This window comes from Dysidea avara, chromosome 2, assembly GCF_963678975.1.
Source record: "Dysidea avara chromosome 2, odDysAvar1.4, whole genome shotgun sequence".
Taxonomy (NCBI): Eukaryota; Metazoa; Porifera; class Demospongiae; order Dictyoceratida; family Dysideidae; genus Dysidea; species Dysidea avara.
Genome location: NC_089273.1, coordinates 15,868,245 through 15,894,123, shown reverse-complemented (window position 1 = coordinate 15,894,123; position 25,879 = coordinate 15,868,245). Strand labels below are relative to the sequence as shown.

General features: G+C 38.8%; 2 protein-coding genes across 6 annotated transcripts in view; one reads left to right on the top strand and one right to left on the bottom strand.

Moving 5' to 3' along the window:
* Window positions 1-20,066, top strand: part of LOC136246698 (uncharacterized) — a 33,296-nt gene extending 13,230 nt beyond the window's left edge. For 3 of the 5 annotated variants that reach the window (XM_066038242.1, XM_066038246.1, XM_066038243.1), the window contains 4 exons: window positions 10,249-10,599; window positions 19,700-19,766; window positions 19,822-19,864; window positions 19,914-20,066. In XM_066038242.1, the coding sequence (XP_065894314.1) occupies window positions 10,249-10,362 (114 nt within the window). In that variant the 3' untranslated portion in view covers window positions 10,363-10,599; window positions 19,700-19,766; window positions 19,822-19,864; window positions 19,914-20,066. The remainder of the gene's footprint in view (window positions 1-10,248; window positions 10,600-19,699; window positions 19,767-19,821; window positions 19,865-19,913) is intronic. The other 2 variants (XM_066038247.1, XM_066038244.1) reach the window with 1 other exon arrangement.
* Window positions 20,067-22,329: 2,263 nt separating this feature from the next.
* Window positions 22,330-25,879, bottom strand: part of LOC136247852 (uncharacterized) — a 65,291-nt gene continuing 61,741 nt past the window's right edge. The window contains exon 12 of the mRNA XM_066039673.1: window positions 22,330-22,704. Within this exon, the coding sequence (XP_065895745.1) occupies window positions 22,525-22,704 (180 nt within the window). The 3' untranslated portion in view covers window positions 22,330-22,524. The remainder of the gene's footprint in view (window positions 22,705-25,879) is intronic.

Genomic DNA, 25,879 nt, shown 5'->3' with positions numbered 1-25,879 from the left:
GTGTCAATACAAATTCAGGAAACTGTGGCAACAGACCCTGCACATGGAAACTGCAGAAAGAGACCATTACTTCAAGATGCTGAAATCGATGAAACACCGCTACCACAAAGAAAGCATGGTAAACCATAGAAACAATATTATTATTACTGCTATAATAATCATACTGTATTATATATAATATCTTTAGCTCTTTATGGAGTCCTTTCTTTTTCTTACTATTGATACACGAAAATTGTTTGTACTCGGCCTTCTACTCATCATTTTGTATGCTATTGCTTGCAACATCCATTGGCAAGTATCACTCTTTACAACTCCCAGTATTTCTCTTCCAGATGACTGTACAGTGACATTTATTCCCTGTTCAAGATGAGTTCTTAATCTAACTTTTATAGCTTTTTCAATTTCTTTAAATAGCATTAGCGCACTACGTAATACTTTCATGTGACCATAACGAGGATTGTCAGACGGTTGTTAAGCGCGTCACTAATCCCTGTTAGGGTATATTATCTAGGATACAACACTGAAACAATGCAAGCATAAAAATGGTTAAAAGATTGACATACTCTAATAGAACAGTCACTTATTTTCTAATAGAGTAGTCAACTATGTAACCATAATTGTAATATAGCAGTCACTTATCTAAAACTCTTACTAATATGCTAGTTTTTGCGTAATTTTGGGAATAATAATTAAAGTTTAAAAAAATTGATTTAATTTAATCCTTAATTTAATCTCAACTGCTGCTTACTATGTTTGCATGATAAAGATCAAAATGCTCTAATAGAACGCTCACTGAAATAAAAATATTCTAATAGAGCAGTCACGCAAAGCTAATGTTGGAGATGTGTAAATTATATGCCAATTATCATTATCAATATCTGTATAGGTGAAATATACTACTAGATTATTTGTATTGGATTGGTAGGTATTTCTCTGTCTTGTAGTACTTCAGTCTTGGTGATCAAGTGGTTGTTTGTGAGGAGAAAGGGCTTTGCTACTAGTGACAGTAATCACTGGTTGGGTCCCAATGGAAACCTAAAACATTAACAGGGCTATGATCATTGGCAATATTGTCTTGAACAGAAGTCTGCTACTGTTGAAGGACCAGCTATAGATGTTTACCATTCCACTAGACATAATAGCTCGTGCTTCCTTGTAATAGTCTGTAGCTGCATCCTCCGTATCACAGCCAGTAATGACAGTGTAAATGTAAGATTAATTTGCATGTCACGATATTATGCTGCTTGAGATGATGTTGAAGGACTGCATTAAGTATGAAGGGGAAATAGCTGCTCCAAAGGGTATCACTTTGAAATTCCAAATATGAAACTGGACAAATCTGTAGGGTTTGAAATCCAAAAAAACTGGGTGTAATCTCTATCATCTGGATGTAAGGTCAATGAAACTTGATTAGCAGTTTCGCGTCATTGCCTGCTCACATGCCTTTTATAATACCCGTTCATTATTGGTAATTCAGATCAAAGTACTCTAATAGAGCAGTCACTTTTACTCTAATAGAGCAATCAGCTATACTCTTGGAAAATCACTTGTTTAGGAGTAACAGAAATAGCTAAATATTTTTGTATGGATTAGTATTAACATAATTTAGCTATTTAGTGCAAGAGTGATCAATGTAGATCTCACTGTTTTTTGGCAGAAATTTTCATGTTGTGCTTTTGGAAAATAATGAATAATAACCGCTCGCATCAAATTTTCAAAATTCTGAGCAAGAAACTGGTAATCACGTTTCATTGGCCTAAGTGTATATGTTCAAAAATAGCATCTCAATATCACCTGAGATCCCAAATTGATGAAGCCTGAAATGAATGAGGATGGCACACAAATCATTACTGCATGGTACACTGATCTCTATCTAGTCAGTCATTAAGTAAGGGCTGGCTAGCTGACTGTTGCAGCAGCTACAATAAAAATCAATTCTGATGGGTTGTAGTTGGTGAGTCTTTCTCTACTGCATGGTGTGGAATGTTATGAGTCTCAGTATACTCACTTGATGTGTCGACTTGCTCAATGAAACCCCCCTGGTTTCTTGGTCAGTAATGATTTGGTGGTACAACAACAATAGCTTAGGATTAGTGGCTAGTCTCCTTGCTAATTGTTGTGCTCTACATTCTGCCACAGTATAATTACTAGGAAGGGGAGGAGGATGATGTGTTCTCCAAGGAAATCTGGCTACATATGCCTCATCAGTGGGTCTTATGACACATGAGGTGAGGTAATTGTTGACTTCAACATCACTTTGTGAATTCCAATTGATTCCAAAGTCCAGAAACATTTTAAGTCAAAATCACTTTGTGTTGGGGTGATAATCACTAAATCATTGGTTGTCATGGAATGATAGTCCCCTGTTGGGTTGGGCCTGAAATGAGGTATCCTAACTTCGACTCACTGTGGTTGGTCCACTGCCACGAACAACTTTTATCTCCAACTATGTCCCAGTAGTAATCTGCTCCTATTAAAAGTGACCTGAGGTCATTGGTAACTGAAAAACTAGCCTAACATCCAACAAGTTGCCATCTTAATGTTAGCAGGGTGACATTGCTCACTAGGAGTGGAGAAGAATTACAATTATCTGTCCTTGTAGTGCCACTTCAGAACTGCACAAGCCTTGATTTTTCAGGTCTTCCATACCTTCAAAGGACTTCAAACTGGCTCATCCCCTTAGTTAAGACAATGAGTTTGCAATTCCCTTCATCCAGTAATATATTGGTTTCAACACATCTTTTTTGACTTGTCACTGTTGCTACAGCCATTTTGAGAAGGCAAACATTGTTGTGTTTGGGATGAAGGGTCACGAGAGTGTACACCAGTAGGTTGAACAGCAGGTTAGTAGTTGAACAGAGCTTGTAGGATGTACTCCAGTAGATTGAGAGGTCACGGGATGTACACCAGCAGATTGAAGTTTAACAAGGGGTGGAGGGAGAGCTGTGTTATTGCTCTGCTGTTTGTACAGTGTTGACTGGAGAGTGGTAGGTGGGTTGTGATTACTCTGGTGTCCAAGGGCACAGTGGTGACAATGGTGCTTCAAGTTACAAGCGGGTATCCTAAACAGTTGAAGCACAATCTGTCCTGACGTTCAATATCGGTGCATTGCTTAGGGTCTGTGACAGTACTGCATAATGAGGGAGAATGAGGTCCTTTACAGAAGGGGAGCATTGTGCTTTCAATTTAACAATCGGCTTGCCAGCTCCAGCAACAAATGCAGCTGTTGGTGATAGTGTGTCTTCTACTTGGGATCCCATCTCAAAGATGTACAGCTCATTAAGAGTAGCAGATTGTAACTTTGTAACAGTCCACTCTCCTTTGCCATGTGCTCTTTTTTGTTTGATCTTTCCAGGGAGCTTTCCAAGGATAATTGAGACAAGCAAGCTGTCATAGGAGTTTCCCTAGTGATGTAAGACTACGAATGTGACTTTCTATAGCATCATGGATCTCACATAAACTCGAGTATGACTGACTGAGGTTGGGAAGATTAATGAGAGCTTGCATATGTGCATCAATTTGCTTGTACAGCTGTCTGAAGCGTTCTTGTAGTAAAGCTACTCAATGAGTATAGTTAGCATTGGTGAGTTGAAATATAGCAATGATTTTGGATGCTTCCCCCTTGAGTTGAGCACACAAGTAACTCAGTTTCTAGACTCTGGTCAGGGATGTGTTATTGTGTACAACTGCCTCGAAACTCCCAAAATGCTTGCCAAAGGATTGGGTTACCAGAGAACTGGCAAGTCCAATTTTGAGAGACAAGTGAGGGAGACAGGTTCTTTAGTGTGACGCTCTGGAGATACAGAAGGAGTTGGGATGGTGGGGATGTGTCTTGTGTTGAATTTATATTTTACTTCAGAAACAGTAAGAGTAAGGCAATGTGTAATCTTGGCCTTAGCAATAGATGTTGATGATGCAATCTCTTCTGTTTGTAATATTTTAGTCTCTGTGTCTTCATCATTATCCAGTACTTCAAGAATCTTAGTCTCCAGTGAGGTTATAAGACTGTTCTTATGGCTAAATTGCTTGTGCAGGTCCCTCAGAGTAACTATTTGATCTGCAGTGAAGGGCGTGGTAGTAGCGAGGCACTCATCTACACTCTGTAGTAGTTTTGTCAGATGTGCGTGATAACCTCTTCGAGAACTTATGGCTTGCTTGACTTCTGCCGTGATCCTTTAGTTAAACCTCATAGCTACAAAACTTTCTATTGTGGTACCAGCATCAGTCAAATACGAACACACACTGACAATTCTGTGCGATTTCTTAAATCTGTTGATTCATCACACATCAGTGACAAGACTGGACTAGACCGAAATTTTTCTGTGTTTTTCTCGTCAAAATATTGACCAACAACTTTTATCATTTCTGCTGATGTTGCTGCTGATGTTGCTGCAGATGTATAGGTAGCATTGTCAGGTCTTTGCTGTTGCCACCTTGCAAGATTACCACTTTCATCACATTCTTACATAATTCAATCAAACTTTGATAATTAGTGGTATGTGCAATTTCATGTTTTAGTAGCCAATAGACAATTTTTTATGTATTTACATAACATCATTAAATTCAAACACCTGTCAGAATCTGACGCACCACAACTGTAAAGTTGAGTATACACTGAGCCTCTGCGTGTCATGTTTTCACACAATTCAGCCTGTGATATGGCTAATTTGTGTGCCTGTGATTCCTGGTGTTTCAAAAGTCTATTGTTTTTCTTAGTAGAACCAGTAGCTTTGAACCATTTTGTAAATGGCTTAGTTATAAACACACCATCTGATCCTTTAGGAAGGCCACATTCACCACTATAAAATTTTTGACAAAATTTGCAATAATAAGCTCCCTTCTTCTGGGAATCAAAACTCAACCATGGATGTTTAGTTTTGAAGTCAATCGGTGTCTTACTCTTTCGTAGTGGACTACTCTTTCCAAACACAACACTTTTGTTAACTATTGATCTTTTACTCACTTTCGATTTTGGAGGTCTTTCTTCACTGGATGTGTTATCAGCTTCAGCCTCTGTCTCACATAAACTATCACTGCTAGTTTCAGGCTCGGTTTGCCTATCAGAAGTAGTAACACTGGCTGTGCCAGTACTACTGAAAGGATAGCAATCCGAAGATGTAGAAACTACACTTAGTCTACGAAAAACTGTTCTCACTGAGCTCCGTGTTGTTTCCTCCTCACTATGAATAATATCTTGATGTGAACTACACTTAGCCATTGGTTGCTCCACTGCTGTGGCGGCTGTAGTGCCCGCCATGGCTGAAGGAGTGCAGCTACTCGATGTAGTTGAATCTTTTGCTGACTCCAGTAACCCACCTTTACATTTACCAGTACTGTCATAAAATGAAGGTAATGTTTTCTGCATAACTCATACGAAAATCCAGTTATATTATAAGTTCTATTATAAACACGTGTCCACTGAATTGAGTGCTCAATATTTGAAATCATGATTGTTGCACGTGTGCGACTAATTAGCAGGGGAATACAATTCTTCTTTCCAATTGGGAATCTCATAATGGAATGGTATTAAGTAGTGTATATAGCTTACCAGCCCAAGTTGGGAATCTCATAATGGAAAGGTATTAAGTAGTGTATATACAGTGTAGCTTACCAGCCAGTTGTCTTGTTTGTGTAGCAATTACTTAGGATTAGGAACTACAGTGGTCCAGGATGCTAGCTACTGTATTCTAATACTTTAGAGCATCTAGGTTTCTCATATCAATGTTTACGTCCAATATGGCTGATCACAGATGCACAGTGGTAAAATTACAGTGTTAATTATTCCTTTGGGGTGGGTGGCTGGGCGAAAGTCTATATGATACTGAGCTAGCTACACTTCACAACTTTATAAAACCAGTTGAAATAGCTAGTTGCCAGACTAGCTAGACAAGGCTGTAACATAACATTGTTGTGATTGTGTTATTGTACAGTTGGTAGAGATTGATGCATTACTAGCTTGATTGTTCGGTAGTTGTATATGTATATACGTATATCCCAAGAAATATTTAAGCTTGTGTCATATGTAATTTTTAACCTGGAAAAAAATTACGTATTAGACTGTATGAGATTGAATCTGAGAGCAATTATTTTAGACAGTTTTGTGTGCCATTTTAAATTAGTATACAGATTCACAATTTAGGGGGGGAGTCTGAAATTTTAGGGGGGGGGAAGTCCCCCCCCCCCCCCCCCCCCCAAAGGCTCTAGAATAAACACTGAGTTATTTATTGTGCAAACTGTTTATCAGGATGGCAACACAATGCCTGATTCCACTCATCTATCTTGAGAGGGCTTCCTGTATATCTCCTGATTTGATGTAGTCACTGTGTGGGCCTGCAGCTATCCAGAGCCACTAGTTTGTCCATGTATGTGTATTTCCCCTCTTTGATCATCCCAGTGCTATGGAGTGTTAAATCTAGATCTATGGGAGAGAGAGGTCTATCAATCATGAATCACACCAACTATGGTGGAGATGACAGAACCTCTGGGGCCTAGTGTACAAAATTGGATTAACTTCTGCTTGTGACCTATGGATATGTGGTCTACCTGCTATGGAGGTGTGGGACGCTCTATACATGTATTGTGTGTGTGTGTGTGTGTGTGTGTGTGTGTGTGTGTGTGTGTGTGTGTGTGTGTGTGTGTGTGTGTGTGTGTGTGTGTGTGTGTGTGTGTGTGTGTGTGTGTGTGTGTGTGTGTGTGTGTGTGTGTGTGTGTGTGTGTGTGTGTGTGTGTGTGTGTGTGTGTGTGTGTGTGTGTGTGTGTGTGTGTGGTATGAATAGGGATGAACATATCACACCATATATATATGGGCAAATATTAGAGTCTAGTAATAATGTTCTCATATTTTTTTCAATTACAAATACCTCAAAAAAACAAAAACAGAAAGAGAATCATATACAAATCATAAAGGCTGCATACAGCCAAATCAAAGTTGAGTATTCATGTCACTTTGCTATCTTCACCAGCGGGCACTCTGTTGCTTTGTGTCTTTCTCCACAATGCACACAGCAATGACTGAAGAGGCAAGAAGCCTTGTTGCAGTGACCATCAAAGTTCCATTTATAGCAGCGTAGGTCTCTTGCTGATCTTTTTCTTTTTGACCCTTGGTCCACTCCTTGACATGTCTGCTTGATGACAGGAGTTGCAGAAGGTAATCAGCGACTATAAATGGGCAAGTTCAGCTCCCCCATTTTTTGAAACTCCTTGCTGCAGCCCATTCTCTATACTCCTGGTCATATCATAACCACTAAAAGCCTGCCAAGTCATGGTGTAGTTGAAGGATTAGGTGCAGGTGGACTGCAAAGCCAACTGATTCCTCCTTGGTGGTTGATGAAGCTGACACCAGAGCAGCCATCATTCTGGAGTAGGCCTGCAGCCAAGTGCGGAGGTAGGAAATGACTTTTCGTTTTGTTTGAATACGATCAGTAGGTCCCATGATCAGCAGTTTACCATCGTGTGATACAGAAAAATTTGTCTGCTCCTGCAGGGCTCCATCCAGAAGCATTGAGAGATCAATGTATTCCCAAGGTTGAATTTTTTTCAAGGAGCTTGGTTGGAATGGATGGTAGCCTGTCCATTACGATTGATGTTGGCATTGGTCTTGGTGTAGTTGCAGTGGTGTGATCTGGAGTGTCTTCAAGGGTAGGAATCAGTCTGGGTAGATCGGGTGTGAGATTGGGATCCACTGGTAGGACAGGAATTATTGGTGGTAACTGGTGAATTAGTGGCAGAGCCTGAATAGAGCAACACTTGTAACACACTGCACATGAAGTATATAACAAAACATGGTTCGGGTGACTGACTGCCAAGACCACCCATCTATGGTCACACCTGATTGTATAATACACAGCAGCGGTGTGCCTGCTACCACTGGACACTGGCCATGACCACCCATCCATGGCTGCCCATGCTTAACGTTAGCCTTTCTACACTCTGTACTCCTGGCCTGCTATCAGGATAGCTGAAATTGCACTTTTTCTTTATACATATTTTAGAGCACATTGGAACCTTAATAGCACAAAGAGCAGGTAAACTTTACGCTTCCACTTAGTTCATTAAGCCCAGTAAACAGGTCATTTGATATTCCTAGTTGTCGCCTGATAAATGCAGCCACCCACCGCTAAATATTGCTTCTTATAAAAAAAATTTTTTTTCTATCTACCTGTGGTGACCAGCATGTATGAAACTATGAAAAAAAAACATTACTGTTCTTGTTTCTACTGTCAAAGGAACTCCAGGGTCAGTAGGAGGGTTGCGGAGTATGTTGGCAACAGCTCCAGCAATCAGATTAATGTCTTAGGGTGCCAGGTGTGTATAGGAATGGCTCAACACTCTCACTAGTACTTGGTCTGCTACCTTCATCACTGGCCATTCATGTTAGGAACTCAGATGCAACTGAAACTTGGTCAATTTAGTTTGACATTCACAATACTAGAAGAAAATTCTGCTGCAAGCTTGCTGCTCAGCTCAACAAAGACTGTGCTGGCTGTTTTGCTCTGCGATATTTATAGGCCAGCCCTGGAATGCATACTAGAATGTGTTTTTTTGACAAGCTGTCTCTTTGTTAACAGACCTGTATGCTAATTGACATTGCATTGTTGCCCCTGCTAAGATTATGCAGACCTCAACCTGTTAGTTAACCCTGTTTAACCTGTCTTTAAACTTGTGTTATGGCTTCAATGAATCTTAATTCGTGGCTTACTGCTGTTTACACTGTACTATTAATGCTAGTAACTGGATTCTTTCAAAGAATTCATGGCTTGTATCATCTCTTTCTCAACTCCATTTGATGCGCTATGTATGTGGCCATCTTGAAATGAAATTAAATGGCATTGTTTAAAATATCGGATAATATCGGGCATTTATAGCTTTACTGATTAAAGTCCGATACTGCCAAACTATAGTATTTTCATGTTGAGCTGAATCCTGAAAAACAGCTAAAATTAAAAAGTGGATTTTTTCTCAACAGACTTATAACATTCAGCCAACCAGATGATTATATTGGTACCAGTACAGGTGTCAACAACAGACACGTACGGTTTGGCTCCTTTACAAGTTCGGGAAAGGGCTTTAATGGACGCACACTGTGCTTATATGGCTTCCCCATAGGAAATGTATTGTGTAAATTTTAATTGGCCATAAATGTTATGTCAAACATTTGAACAACAATTTTGAAATATTTTTAGCGGGTCAAACAGTACTACAAATGAACCAAATTTGAAGATCATGTGTAATTTGCATCCATGAGTTTATTGAATGTTTTTGAGGATTCAGCTCAACGTGAACATACTATAGTATTGGTATTGGTGCATCACTACTTGTTTGTCTACTTTTTGTAACATAATAAATTATCAACACCTAGCACTATCCTTGGTTCCCACGACTGCACATTAGAAGGTAATGATGATGCTTGACCAACCTTCTCTGGCTATATGGAAATGGTTTAGAGTTTAATTAAGTATATACACAACATGTATCCTGGGAACTTCTACAAGAGATATTAGGGGTACATAACGCACTCATGTGTGTGAAAGCATCAAGGAGAGTACAATACTGAGTTGATTTGTGAATGCTGGTCACATGATGTGAATGCTGGTCACCTGATGTGAATGCTGGTCACATGATGTGAATGCTGGTCACCTGATGTGAATGCTGGTCACCTGATGTGAATGCTGGTCACATGATGTGAATGCCAGTCTCATATAGTCGCTAGTCTCATATAGTAACAGATGTATGTAAAAAGTTGCAACTGTCCCGGCCATAATTCAAGACAATACAGTATGTGGATATACATAATAGTGTACACACTGACATATGTAGCAACTGAACGTAAAAGCCATATTAAAATGGCTTTACCTCCTCTACTTTACTGTTGTAATACTTTTGCTTCAACTTCTTTGCTACAGTATGTGTTTGCTGTGTGACGCTCTGAAGTGTTGTCTTTAACTGCAGCAATACAGCTCTCAACAACTACAGCAACATCATAAATACCCGACATTTACAACCCATGTGCAAAGTTGTTGGAACGATCCAGAGACCAATGTCCAAGCCACGAAAATTGAATCAAATTTTGGTAATCCACGAAATTTTCTTGCCTTACGGTGTCAAAATTTCGAACACTACCGGTGATGTTCCTAGATTACGGGCTTTTACAATTGTTTTAGCGTGTGAACACCGCTGCTGTGTTGATCAGTAGTGTGTGTAGCTGGCGATAGTGAAATACAGCATTATTATCTTTAATTCTTTTTGTAGCACGTTGTCTGCAGACTCATTGGTTCTGTTGTTGACTTTGTGGATGGAGTGCCAGAAGATATCTACTATTTTAAAGACTTATTTTCTTCATCGATCACATATTTTGAGAGATAACTGAGACAAGTACTACTGATTGATGGCAACTGGGCGGAAATCAACCGCCCGTGCTGGATACGACGCTAATTTTGAAAGAATATTTAATCAAAATAATCTCCAGCCTTTGAGGGAATCAGAAGTAGAGAGTTTTCATTGTTTCACATGTCGGCTGTTGTTAAGGCAGCCTTCCCAGCTGTCCTGCTGTGCCTGCTGTGGCAGTCGTTGCTGATGCGGTTGTGTCGACAATATCAGAAGGTAAGCAGTTACATATAGCTACAAGGGGGTGGCACTCCTATATACCCTGTATTCCGATCTTCCTCCTTGGTCAAAGTCGAAAAATAAGCCTTGACCCTTGACTTACCCTAAAATCCGAGCTTGACTCTTGGCCAAATTCTTGCATCTTTCCATAAAATGTTGCAACTCGAAAAGTATCAATTGTGGTATACACTTTACAAGCGAAGCTTATCTTTTGACCTACTGCAAATTTCTTGCTTGACTTTTGACTTTCGTTTTGACTGAGGACGAAGATTTGAGTACAGAATATATTGGAGTGCCACCCCCTTGTAGCTAGCTATATATTGTACACATTTGTATATCTTGCACCATGTATTGTTTAAATAGTGACAGCTATTCTTGAACTTTCAATATAATAAATCCTATATTCACAGTTAGGTTGTTCTTGGTTCATGATTTATTTACTGAGATTTTCACACCCATGTATGTAGACAAGTATAGCACAATGTAGTTATAGAAATTAAGTTGCAATCTGGATTTGCATTGTGTCTGAATGGTTGTTATATAGAGCTGATTAAGGTTCAAAAACTGATGTCATGTTCACTGATAAACCAACCACCTGGTTATTGTAGTGGCTATAGTATAAACCACACTTTAGTGAAACCGCTTTGTGTCAAAATGGGCTCTTGGACAAGCCCTGTACCATTTTCTGCATAATTGTAGCCAACATTAAAACCTGAGAAGACGGTCTTTTTCCCTTTGTTTGGGATTTCAAGATTGGGAATTAATTTAGTGCTAAAGTTTATTTATTGAAAATGATCCCACTCCATATGTACAATGACTATAGCTAGCTGAAACTTGTGTGGTTACTATGTTTTGAAATGTGGGTGTTTACTGAGTTTTATGTCCACCATGCAAAAACATGTTTTCTCATCCTTGTGTAACTGTAAACAACCTAATCTTAAGGGAGGTACAGTTAGTTTAGTCTCATGTTCAGCTGGGCTTGCACTTACAATGCTCGGGTTTCTTGGGCCTTGGGCTCTGGAGGTGCGATCCAGCCATAATGTTGGCTGGCCAATCAAAATCTATAAGTTGTGTAATCGCGTGAATGTATTGGAAGTAGATGAAAAGGCAGAGAATTTAAAGAGAAAATTTTGACCTAGTTTGTTTAAGATACATTGTGTTTTCCAATCTCACCTTATAAGACTGAAGAATTGTGACTCAACATTTCACTAGAATGAAACGCTACCCTCTCCCAGTACTAGTAAAGGAAGAGACTTGCATCTAGTAAGCACCCTGTTCTGAGTTTTACTTTATTCCTAGCCATTTTAGCTTTTAGCATGGTTTTTAAACCAGGCACTCGCCCACAGCCGGCCAAAAGCCGGTTGGTTTACTGAAATTGTTTTCGTAAATGTGTGTGTGTGTGTGTGTGTACCTATCTACATATCTACCTATGTTTGTCCGTACGCACCCACATGAGCAATATCGTTAAATAATGATAAAAGCAGCTTTTACGTAAGAAGTAGTAGCGAAATGAAGTGTGCATTAAACTTCTGCACAGGTGAACTTTGCTCTGAGGTGGTTTCTTTTCGGCGGACTGAAATACGGGTGTGGCGACTTTCCTCAGACTACCTTCCCTTCAGGTTTTCAGGCGTTTAACAACTGAAAAACAATGGTGCAGGACTCGTACACTACCAGGAATAGCCTATCGCTTCAAGCTGAAAGGGGGCATATCCCTTACGTATGCAAACGAAAATGAAGAACAGCTTTGAGGCTTTGTCGAGATAATTTGTGGGAAAAAACACGTTAGTCACACTATAAAACAGTTTAGAAGATAGTTCTGTGCGTAATATATTGGTAAAAATGGTTTGTTTAACAAACGCTTTCTAGCAGTGCATAGCAATATAATTGAATGAATTACGAAAATTTCATGAAGTACGAAATACGAGAGTTGGCTAATAATATTATTGTATAACCCAAAACTACCCTATTGTAAAATAGTAATACATAGTTGGTTAATTCATAGTAGCATATACTGTCTATAGTTAATTCCAGATGAGTTAGCTAGCTGCATGGCGCCTGGTTTTTAGAAGTAGCACATCAACTTGTTCATGTTTTTACGACTATACAACTCCTTGATTCTGATCGGCCAGCTAATATTTAGCTGGATCGCACTTCCAGACCCAAGAGACTTGAGCATTGTCACCAGACTGTGTTTGCACATTACCGTGAGCCCTGCTGGGCACAAGACTACAGTTAGTCAACCGATTGATGTATTGTATATTCTAATTAATACACATACAATATTTTCTGGTGCAGACAAAGTATGTTTTAGTAGAGGAGGTCATATCATGTCAAGCCCACGTCCACTATGAAACGCTAGTTACATTAAATACCAGATTTAAATTTTATTTTCTGACTGGGATACTGTTAGCATGCTTTATATGTTGTGCTGACAGTTAAATTTAGTGTCAAATGGCATGGCAAATCACTGTTACTGTTGGCATGAAAACTGTAACTGCCATACAACACTTGTGTTTTAACCCAAGCCCTTTTTGCATCATCAGCACAATCCATCCTGACCCCATCCATGCTTTATTGTATTATCAACACTTTTACTTGTTCTTTTGCACCTTGTGTTGACTATTGAGTAGATGCTCTGTTGCATCCTTAACACTACATATTCTCCCAAGTGAGCACTATGGGTTCCCTTTGTTCAGTCTCTTGGGCCTGTTACTCACAAACATGGCTTTGTGTTTTTTGTTTTGGGGGTGGTAACCTATGCTGGCTTTTGGTTAATCTGGCTACTCCTGCAGCTACTGTGGCCTTTTATCTTTTTACTTTCCCTGTTCAACTTTCATTTTCAAACCCAGTGACTTCATAACCTGCAGCAGTTTTGTTCATATCACTGGTAGGGGCCACCTTCGCTACGTTCTTCTTTTGCTGTGTCAAATAATCCTCCACTGTAGTGTGAAATTGAGTTAAGCCTCATTCCTTTGCTTCTTAAACTAACACATGTAGCTCTTTCAGCTCATCTTTGCCATCATTTCCACCTGGCTTACTTCTATGCTACATTGAACTGCAACTTGTCCTGAGAAGCTGGCCTTCTATAGTGGCAGTTATAGCATTCATGAGCTGGTCTCCATCTAACAACATAGTTGCTGTTAAGTAGAGTAACTCATGGAACAGTATCCCACTTGGTCTAAGCACATTTGAGTATTAGACTGAAATTATTTAACTTTATCAATCCCATGTCACCTGAAGAGTCTCATGTGACTTCATGGTCCATTAAGTATATACACACTAATGGAAATTTTGTTACAAATTGTGCATGTCAGGGCTCTTAACCTAGAGAGGGTGAAGTAAGTTGCTTCAGATTCTAGGGGGGTCTGCGGGCATGCTCCCACAGGAAAATTTAGAAAATTTAGGTGTAAATATACTCAATTTTGGTGAAACTTTACTGTGATGCCATTGAATATTGACCATTTGATTATACAACTTAAACCTTTCCATTTCTCAAGGCTTTAGATTTAGATATAAACCTAGGGGGAGGGGGGGGCAATAGCTAACCCAACCCTCCCCCCCCCCCCAGATTAACCCCTTCATGTACACATGTGGTAATGTCACATGACAGATTTGCTATTATGGCTTTGTTTGTATTAAAGTGTTTCTGTAAGGAGATACCAAATGGAGTGCTGTATTGCATTAGAAAGAAGTATTGTAAATGCGAGTTATAGCTCTGTAATGATACTTTGTTGTCTGAGCATTCTGGGCAGTCTTACAATAAAACACTTCACTGGATGAGGTGCAAGTTTACTTTTTCTTTACTCAGCAATAACTGTCTAAGGGGATCTAGGTCATCTTACCATCTGACTCGGCTGTTGACCTAGAGAGTCACTTAAACTTGACTGATTAATTATTGTCTTGTTTTGTTAAATATTTGTTTGTGTTAGTGCCAAAAGAAACCACGTCCACAGGAGAGATCAGTTATCTACAGAACAAAATCATTTTACAATAGCAGTCATTCTTCTCCATCTACAAAATACTAAACATAGCATACAGTAGCACAAATACAATTCTATGCAGTTCAACTTGCTCACCATGATAGTCTAACCACCCTGTAGAGGTAGTTTTATCTGTTGGCAGTGTTGTAAGCCTTAATGTAGCATCATAGATGTTCTCTTCCTTGCCTGTGCCCACACTGGTTATTTTGCAAGCTGCATGGCACATTGTAATTCATGAACTTCATGCTTGCACTAATTAGAATAATTTCATTTACATGGTAGTACCTACTGTACTACCCTAAAGTGAGTAATCTGAATGCAAAATTGCAATGAGAGTATCATAAACAGTACTAGATGTGAAAATTTTTCATGTGGTTTCATCCAAGCTAATTTTTGTACTTTAAATTTTTATAATGACTTTATGGCTGCTGCTGTGTAAACAACAACTCGATAATAAAATTCCTTATTCTATAATGAGTATTTTGATATATAGTTTATAGATGGTTTGTAATTTATAGCAGTTTAAATAGTGGTAGATTGGAGCCTCTACAAAATTAGCAGCTTGTAAAGGAGATGTGTCCCCTATGTTATGGCATTCCTTTATTTAAGGATAAAAAGGATTATTTTTACAAACCTTGATAAACACAAACTGTAAAATACTTTTGAGAGAAGAAGATACTTCTACACGTAATTTGTAGTTTGTTCCAATTGTACTTTCTGAGTGTTGCCACTGATGAATTACAAATATGTGACCCGGCCTGCAATAATCATGGCATATGGGCACAAACAACACCATGTCATACAACAGGTGATAATTCAGTAGTAGAGTAGAATATTTGCAATCTGTAACTTTTATACTAAATGTTTTTATCACAAGGGCTTAAAATGTTGTCATCATAGCATGATGGCATAGAAAGATATGAAAGATTGAGAGAAAAAAAGGCAAATTTTGAAACACATTTGTTTTCATAGGCCTGTAACTTATCAAGCAAATCAAGAGGTGAAATAACTTGTTCATTTTGGCAAGCCTGCATTTACCACAATCTGTTAGGTTTGCATTTTGCACATCAGTGGTGTTTTGCATTTCTCTTGTACTACTGTATAGTTCAATAAGATGTTGTACAGTATGTGTGTTAAGTCTCGTGTGTTTACTTACTACATGTCTGTGTTTCTGTTTCATTTCTATCTTTCAACTTTCTTCTATAGTTCTATCAGCTTTCTGAGAAGTAAAGTTGAGTACAGTGGTTAATTTTTTACTACTGTTGTGATAGTCAGTAGTGTTACTGGCTGCATACGTAGGTTGTGTGATTTGCTGATTGATTGCTAGATGAATGATGAATCTCTTGTGATCAAAACTAGAGCCAAAATGGGCTAAAAATACATCAGTATTTATGAAGGCTAGTTACACTCTGGTTGCGTGGCCCTAGCCTTATTCCTCTCTCAGATCTAATGCACCTTGGGATTCTCCAAAAGGCTTATTTTATTGAGGCTCACATTTGCCATGTTGTAATCTCCTGTCTGTTCTTGCTTTTAGCACTACCCATTGGGGGAAGACACTCTATATGTGATGGTCATGACTCTCAGGAAGGGTATGAGTCGTTAGAATCATGAAACCTTTATCACATTCTGAATTTATCACCAGAAAATATCACTTTATCACATAATAGAAGTCTAAGTAAGGACTTCAACCAGAGCTGGAGTGGAACAAACAGAACAAATATCACCTACACAGTAATGTACATTACTGATCCATCACTTTCAAACCATCACTACTGAGTACAAGAAATCATTCAGAAAAACTAGCCTAACAGTTATAAAAAGCTTTTGTAATTTATCTGTTAGAATGCCTAGAAGCAATTCTACAGTTAGTCTCATGCCCAGCCAGGCTGGTGCTAATGTGCAAACACCGTCTGGTGACAATGATTGAGTTTCTTGGGCCCGGAAGTGAAGAGTTGCATGAATATATTGGAAGTAGACGAAAGGCAGACAATTTAAAGCCATTTATCAGAAGTTACTCACCTACTGTAGGCTGTTCAAGATGTTTGTTGTCAAGTTGTGTTTCTGACTTTACCTTATGAACCGTGACTTTACGTTTCATCACAAATGAAATGCTATCCTCTACTAATATGATAATGAAGAGAATGCATCTAGTAAACAGCCTATTCTGAGTTTTACTTTATTCCTTGCCAGTTTTTCACTGCTTTTAAGCAATTATGCAACTCCTCAATTCTGATTGGCCAGCCCAGCTGAATCACACTTCCAGCCCAAACAACTCAAGCATTGTCACCAGACAGTGTTTGTGCAATAGTGCAAGCCTGACTGGGCATGAGACTATTCTACAGCAGAGGAGGTTGGACACGCTCTAAGCGCCACATAAATATATTGCTATTCTCTTTGGTATTTCACGTGACCCTCAATAGTCATAGTACAAACCTGAAAAACGATGGGGTTGACTGGGGTTGATTAGATGTTCGGATGGTGCTTCACGTAAGCTTCAAGGTGATGTACTTTGTTTTGTAAAAGCGTTTGGTGATTGGGGTGAAATGAATAAGTTTCGTTTGGTGTGATGACAGGAGTTGCAGAAGGTAATCAGCGACCATAAATGGTCAAGTTCAGCTCCCCTATTTTTTGAAACTCCTTGCTGCAGCCCATTCTCTATACTCCTGGTCATATCATAACCACTAAAAGCCTGCCAAGTCATGGTGTAGTTGAAGGATTAGGTGCAGGTGGACTGCAAAGCCAACTGATTCCTCCTTGGTGGTTGATGAAGCTGACACCAGAGCAGCCATCATTCTGGAGTAGGCCTGCAACCAAGTGCAGAGGTAGGAAATGACTTTTCGTTTTGTTTGAATACGATCAGTAGGTCCCATGATCAGCAGTTTACCATCGTGTGATACAGAAAAATTTGTCTGCTCCTGCAGGGCTCCATCCAGAAGCATTGAGAGATCAATGTATTCCCAAGGTTGAATTTTTTTCAAGGAGCTTGGTTGGAATGGATGGTAGCCTGTCCATTACGATTGATGTTGGCATTGGTCTTGGTGTAGTTGCAATGGTGTGATCTGGAGTGTCTTCAAGGGTAGTAATCAGTCTGGGTAGATCGGGTGTGAGATTGGGATCCACTGGTAGGACAGGAATTATCGGTGGTAACTGGTGAATCAGTGGCAGAGCCTGAATAGAGCAACACTTGTAACACACTGCACATGAAGTATATAACAAAACATGGTTCGGGTGACTGACTGCCAAGACCACCCATCTATGGTCACACCTGATTGTATAATACACAGCAGCAGTGTGCCTGCTACCACTGAACACTGGCCATGACCACCCATCCATGGCTGCCCATGCTTAACGTTAGCCTTTCTACACTCTGTACTCCTGGCCTGTTATCAGGATTGCTGAAATTGCACTTTTTCTTTGTACATATTTTAGAACACATTGGGACCTTAATAGCACAAAGAGCAGGTAAACTTTACACTTCCACTTAGTTCATTAAGTCCAGTAAACAGGTCATTTGACCTTCCTAGTTGTCGCCTGATAAATGCAGCCACCCACCGCTAAATATTGCTTCTTAAAATTTTTTTTTACTATCTATCTGTGGTGACCAGCATGTATGAAACTATGAAAAAAGAACATTACTGTTCTTGCTTCTACTGTCAAAGGAACTCCAGGGTCAGTAGGAGGGTTGCGGAGTATGTTGGCAACAGCTCCAGCAATCAGATTAATGTCTTAGCGTGCCAGGTGTATATAGGAATGGCTCGACACTCTCACTAGTACTTGGTCTGCTACCTTCGTCACTGGCCATTCATGTTAGGAACTCAGATGCAACTAAAACTTGGTCAATCTAGTTTGACATTCACAATACTAAAAGAAAATTCTGCTGCAAGCTTGCTGCTCAGCTCAACAAAGACTGTGCTGGCTGTTTTGCTCAGGACACACTGAACCTTACGAAGGTAACAGCAGGTAGTATTGTACAAGTACAGTTGCCACTTACCAGTCCAGTATATTTGTACACACTGTAGTTGTACACTACCACTAAAGTGTTGAGAGCTATGTTATGTACACTTGGACAGCATTCTGTGGGGTAGGCAGACTATCATTCCATTATTCTATTATTCTACCATTCCATTCCAAAATGATCAGAGTATTTTGTCAATAGGTAGTCCATCCCAAACCAATGGTTTTTCATTATTAATCTTAATGACGCTTAAACCGCTTCCACCCTCCTCTAGTCACTGTGTGTTATGTTGACTCACTGATCACTGTGTGTCACTATGTCTACCATGACTGTGTTACATTGACTATCACCATTATGTATGGTGATTACCATTAATTTTGTGTATTATGATAACTGTTACTGAATTATGTTGGCTGTCACTTATGTATGTTGATTGTCATTGTGTGTATTGTGTAAACTGTTACTGTGTTGACCATCACTGTCTGTGACTGTGTTATGTCTACCATGACCATGTTGACTGTCATTGTGTGTATTGTGTAAATTGTTACTGTGTTGACCATCACTGTCTGTGACTGTGTTATGTCTACCATGACCATGTTGACTGTCATTGTGTGTATTGTGTAAACTGTTACTGTGTTGACCATCACTGTCTGTGACTGTGTTATGTCTACCATGACCATGTTGATTGTCATTGTGTGTGTTGTGTAAACTGTTACTGTGTTGACCATCACTGTCTGTGACTGTGTTATGTCTACCATGACCATGTTGATTGTCATTGTGTGTATTGTGTAAACTGTTACTGTGTTGACCATCACTGTCTGTGACTGTGTTATGTCTACCATGACCATGTTGATTGTCATTGTGTGTGTTGTGTAAACTGTTACTGTGTTGACCATCACTGTCTGTGACTGTGTTATGTCTACCATGACCATGTTGATTGTCATTGTGTGTATTGTGTAAACTGTTACTGTGTTGACCATCGCTGTCTGTGACTGTGTTATGTCTACCATGACCATGTTGATTGTCATTGTGTGTATTATGTAAACTGTTACTGTGTTGTGTTTACCATGACCATGTTGACTGTCACTGTCTGTGTTATGTACGTCTGTGTGTATTATGGTGAATGTCACTGTTATATCAATTATATGACTGTCTCGTGTAGGTCAACTGTCTCGTGTATGTCTAATATTACTATAATGTCAACCATCACTGTGTGTGTTAGCTATCTGGTAAGTCATTCGGGTGTTGTACAGATTGTATATTGACCTTTGTTTATCTGACTAGAATCTGGCAGCCACTCAAGCTACTATATTAGATATTCACACAGGTCATTCATTGTACTTATAACTTTAACTTATGTACAATATTTACTGCAGGTTTTTATGGGAGTTTTTCAACAGTTGTATTGAAGATGCTTCACATCAAAAAGGGCTTGATCACACTTACCGTAAAACTTATTTGATTGTTAAAATTGCAAAAAAGAATAATGAAATACAATAAAAATATTTTAATGCATAGTTTAAACCCAACCACATTCAATCGGAAATTCATCCTCCAGTTGGCACGGAGTGCAGCAGCAGTGGCTTGTACCTCACCATGGAGAAGCACTGCCAGTAGATCTATTCCTGTTCACCAAAGTGTCCCATTAACATAGGAGAAACGGACTAAGAGCCACTGCTCAAACATAATGGCGTCCAGTATAATGGGTCACTCTGATATACTGATAATAATCCATGTTGTACCACAGATCTAGTAATACATCATCATATTCCTAATTCTGTAAAGGAACAATATTCTCCAGGAACAGGTGGATCTCGGATAAATTATTTAAAACACCTATACCGGTATTTTGCACAGGTTGCAACAAATTTAGCTAAATGACAGACTTTAGCTTAACAGATGCAACAGTATTTCAAATCCTTTAAATATTAAGCTATGCATACCATGAGGTATAGCTAGTGTAGACTTGACATTGACATAGGCTACTAATCCTACTGATGAACTCAAGTGTATCCATAACAGTACAAGCCATCTAAAACATCAGTATCTATATAGCTGTGTGTATTATGTATATTGCTGGTTAATTCAGTTATTTGTAGTGCTACATGCATGAAATGTACTTGTACCTCTTCTGAATAGTAAGAGACACTCTTAGTTCTCACCATTAAGTAGAATATTCACCAAACAATGGCATAAATCAGAGAAAGCCAAAAGCTGATGTCCAGAAACAGGATTACCACTTGGATTAGCCTGGAACATTTATTTATAAGAGTTGTATAGCACAAGTGCTGAAGGTCTGTATAGTACACCTGGCATGTACAGTCTGTAATAATAATCATTAGTCCAGTATGTATCCTTCGTCACTCTGCTCAGCCTACCTGTTTTAAGTTGTTCCATTGCACTTAATCAAGGAGGATAGCTATTTCAAAAAGGATTTAGCTACCACGTGCACCTTGTTATTAGTTTTATGCTGTTCTTCCTGGCTTTCAGCTGTGTTAGTCCCTCAAGTACTATTCCACCTTGTATCACATCTAAGCAGACCTGATCTCATACTAGTTTCCACAGATTACATCATGCTATTAGAACTCACCGTGGTTACTATTACTCAGCCTCACTTTTTGGCAGCAAAGAACCGTAAAGAAGATTGCTGTGGCTCATTACTGCTGGACCTTCAACATGCTGAATTTTTGGCTGATTTTTGACAGTTAAAATAGACCATTTCATGCCAGTGACCATTACAAAACTTAGCAATGTATGCCATCTACCAAAGAGTACAATACATCGCATACTTCAGTAGGTAGCTTGTGTGCCATCTACCATTTGTACAGGACATTTTACCCACAGGTTTAGGCATCATCTATTAAGTGCTATTCCACTATACACCTGTGAGAAGACTACACCTGTAAAATCATGGAATGTAGTCAATTTGTTGCAGAGATGCCAACCTCTAAACAATTTTAGGAGTGAGGCCTCAAACACTACCAGCAATGTGGACCAGGACTCAAGTGCAGCTTCAGGATTTTTGGTAGTGAAGACCAAAAAAAAAGGTTACTGCACATGCTGCATGCTTAAAAATAAGCACAGGGCTGTCCAATTTTAAGCACAGGGCTAATTATGAAGCAAATCAGGCATGAGAACTAAGCTGAAAGAGTGAGAAACAGAGGGTTAGGTGTGAAAGTGTGAGATTATTGATCATGTTCTATAGCAAATTGTGACCGGGCTTGCAATAATAGGGCATGTGGGCACATGGTTTTTGCCTACTTTTTCACACTTTCATTACTCATAACTTTTTGTACTATTATGCTATGGCATTGCACTTTTCAGATCTTAGTTAGCATTTAATTGGTATCATGATGCAAGTTACAGAATGGAAATATACCTTTCCAGTATGGAGATATGACTTATAGAGTGATGGGGTGTAGTTTGTGCCCACATGCCCTGTTTTCGCAGGCCCGGTCACAATTTAGCAGTTGGGTTTGGACTAAACTGTGTGCTAGTGTTAGCTTACATCCAGTAAAAAGTACCAAACATTTGCTAAAACGATTTGTAAGTTATAGAACAAATTAAATTTCATGGGAAGCCATATAAACAAACTGCACAGAGCACCCTTAAATGCAAAAACATTTGCTTTATCCTTTTATTTCTGCTAGCACATCGTTGTTTCTGCTACACTATTATTATTGTTTAAATTGTTTATTTTTGTAAAACTATAATTACATAATTTTCACTGTTTAAATGATGAACATATCTAACAACCAAATTTTGCATGACAATTAAATATTATTTGTTTTGTAGTTTTCATTAATGGGGTATTATCACATTATCATATGAAAATTTAATGTCAATTCTGCATTCCACCATAAAGTTCTAAAATACTACTTTTGCAGGAAACAACATAGTCAAAAACCTACTGTAAATTTTATGTCTAGCTAGATAATGTATGCATAAACAGCAGCAGTTGCAGTTACTAAATAGAGCTAACTAGTTTTACTGTCCAAAATCCTTTAGTAGGTTAGCCTTAACCACACCAGCTAAATTGGAATTATTAGATCCTTCCAGAGCATCCAGCACTTTCTGCCATTTTCTCTCTCCACATTCTAAAAACTTCCGAAATAGTGCTAACTTGCAATTATCAATCTGATCTCTCCCATTTTCAATCTTGATTTTCTAAAAAAAGTATAAACATGTCAGACCTTCAGTGCTGGTTATTGTAAAGTGCTAATAACAATAACATTAAAGTATTGAATACAATAAAATGTACAGTTGCTCAGTAGAAACATTACACTGGTAAAAAAACAATTTGTATAGGAGTACCATGAAATTCCAGATTTGAAGTACAGTGGAATCCCTCTAAGATGGACACCTTTAGGGAAATGAAATAATTAGGTCCTTTATGGAGGTGTCCTTATTGAAGGGTTTTCTAAAATTTTAAAATAATCAGTTTGAGTGCATGAGGCTAGACTGAGTGGCGGGGCAAGATGGGTTATGGTACCATGTGAACCAGACATGATTAGTTTAATAGCAACAGAAGTGATGTTATTGAGCATGGGTTACCTAATGTGTGTGGCCTCTACTACACTACCAAGACAGTCAGGCACCACAAAAGTTTTATACATGTTCCATAAAGACTTGTCCGGATTACTCTGTATTTGATTAGTTATCAAGATGGTTGGCTATACAGATTATGTAGTTTATCCTGTAGTGCAGCTTATTCTTAAAGTGCACCAGCTACTATTTTCAGAAGATCTGGGTAAGAAAATTAACAGCAGTATTTGTATACGTATTCATATGGCTTCTCGTAGCTTCATAGCTTTATCTCACACTAGCTAAGTTTGATTGATTGTTGTAACTGGCAATGAACCTTTGTTACTTGTGTCTGCGATTAGCGAGGTGTTGTACTGTAGTGCTTGCCATGTTTGGGAATTGTGCACTGTCTGGTTTACAGAGTAGAGAGGTGTCCACTATTGAGGGGGCATTAATACACACAAGTATTGGAAGTTGCATTTGGGACTTTATTAATTGTCTGTTATAAAGAGGCTGTCCACCATTCAGGGGTGTCAGTTAAGAGGGGTTCCACTGTACTTGTGAATAGAAATTTAAAATAACAGTTGGTTTTTTCAAGTTAAATGTATTTATGCAAAAGCAGCCCAATAGTATAATAATGTACTAAATAGTTAGCATTAAATTAGTGTACACTTCATGTGGTGGTTAATTATAGTAAAGTATGCATGTTTTAGAACACATACAAGTGCTTTGCCTGTACAGTGGATCCTCGCTTATCCGAACCTCAGTTAGGGTCCGCAATCCGAAAAATCAACTTGTACAAATCAATCCCTCTACCATTGTAGGATGTTCATTGTAGTATCCCATTGCTTGATCCACCATGAAACCGGAGGCACGATTGTTGTCTTCACAGAAATATCATTTTCAGTATCTCATAAGATGCAAGATTTATTTTTAAAATTTCGTGCTCCACTCAAAGGACCGGATGAAACTTGCTACTTAGCCATATCGTATCCAGAGTTGTTGTAGTTGAAAACTACGCACAGAAATAAGTAAATGATTTGCTGGGTGCCCGGCACAGGGTTGCTTTCTTTGAAAAAACAGACAAAGAAATACGAAGTTTCGAATTCAAACTGCCCTATCACCCAGGGCAAGAGAAGCCAACTCTTCCTCATAGTGTTTCGATATGGTTGGCAGCATAGTCTGTCTATGCTGTTAGTTTGGAAAAGATCTGAGACTTCTCACCATCTGGGTGACGAGCGTCAAAATTTTCTGCAGCATCAAAGAATTGTGTTTCACTTTCTAGCCATTTCCAGCGCTTCTGCAGCCACAACAACCATCAATTATAGACTAAAACTATGGCAAAAGATGTCCCTGAACGTTTGGTAATAGCGGTTGTCAATTATTATTTCATCCGCAGCTTCCACGCCTCGCTCTAAGCTATGCATCAAGGGAGGCAGCAAAATCGTCCAAATTTGACTTCACCTCTCACGCTCCACAGCAACTTCAAATTTTTACTAGATCACCCTACATCACCATTATGCTGCAAAACATCCCAAAACAAACCGAAAAATTCACAAAATCTTTCATTTTTGATTCGAGCTGGGTGGAGCTCCTGGTGAACTGCTGGTATACTGCATCATATGAAATTACAGAAATACCAACTACTATACTACTACCAAACGTTTTGAACCATATTTTATTATCATTCTAAACAAAATTAAGTGACCAGTGTGGCATCAGAAGTACTGGAAAGCACTTTGGTACCATTGAGAGAATCCCTTGAAATGACGCACGAAAATTTTGACGTTCTTCACCCAGATGGTGAGAAGTCTCAGATCCTTTCCAGACTAACAGCATAGACAGACTATGCATCCAACCTTATCACATCACTATGAGGAAGAGTTGACTTTTCTAATCTTGGCTGGTAGGGCAGTTTGAATTTGAAAATTCATGTTTTGTTTTCTGCTTTTTGAGAGAAAGTAACCCTGTGCCGGGAACCCAGTGAATCATTTGCTTATTGCTGTGCGTACTTTTAAACTACATTAACTCTAGATAATACCTAGCTAAGCAGCAAGTTCTATCCTGTTCTTTGTGTGGTGCACGAAATTTTAAAAATAATTTTTACATATCACGAAATACTAAAATTGATATTTCTGTGAAGACAACAATCGTGCCTCCGGTTTCATGGTGGATCTAGCAATGGGATACTACAATGAACATCCCACAATGGTATGGGGATTGATTTGTGAAAGTTGATTTTTCGGATTGCGGACCCTACCTCAGTTATCCGAACACCAAATGTGACTGTTCTATTAGAGTATCTTGTCATAAGTGTGCACTCTATTAGAGTAAATGACTGTTCTATTAGAGTAGTTCAATGAAGCTCTGTACATAACTCAATGGGCTTCAGTTATTTGAACAAACAAATTCATTTATCTCAACACCCTTGGCTAACTATAAGAACAAAGTCGTTCAGACAACTGAGAATCCACTGTACTGCCACCTGTAGTAAACAAAATTAATGTTTTGCCTGGTGCATGCCATCTGTAAACAGGGCTAATTCGCAGTTTGCTTTATTCATTTATTTACATTGAAAAGAGCTAGGGCTAATAGTGGCTTATTTTCAAAGTTATTGACAAAACTCTGTGGTTGCTAAGGGTTTCATGCTACACAAAATTGTCTTAATGTTTTACTAAATTCATAGCTGTAATGTCCAATAAAGTAAAGATAATCAAATCAGATTTACAAGGATGTCTGCAAGCAGTATAAAATTGGCAACTGTGTTTTCTTTTCCAGGAAGAAACAGCAGAGCCTGAAATTACAGTCAGACATTGGA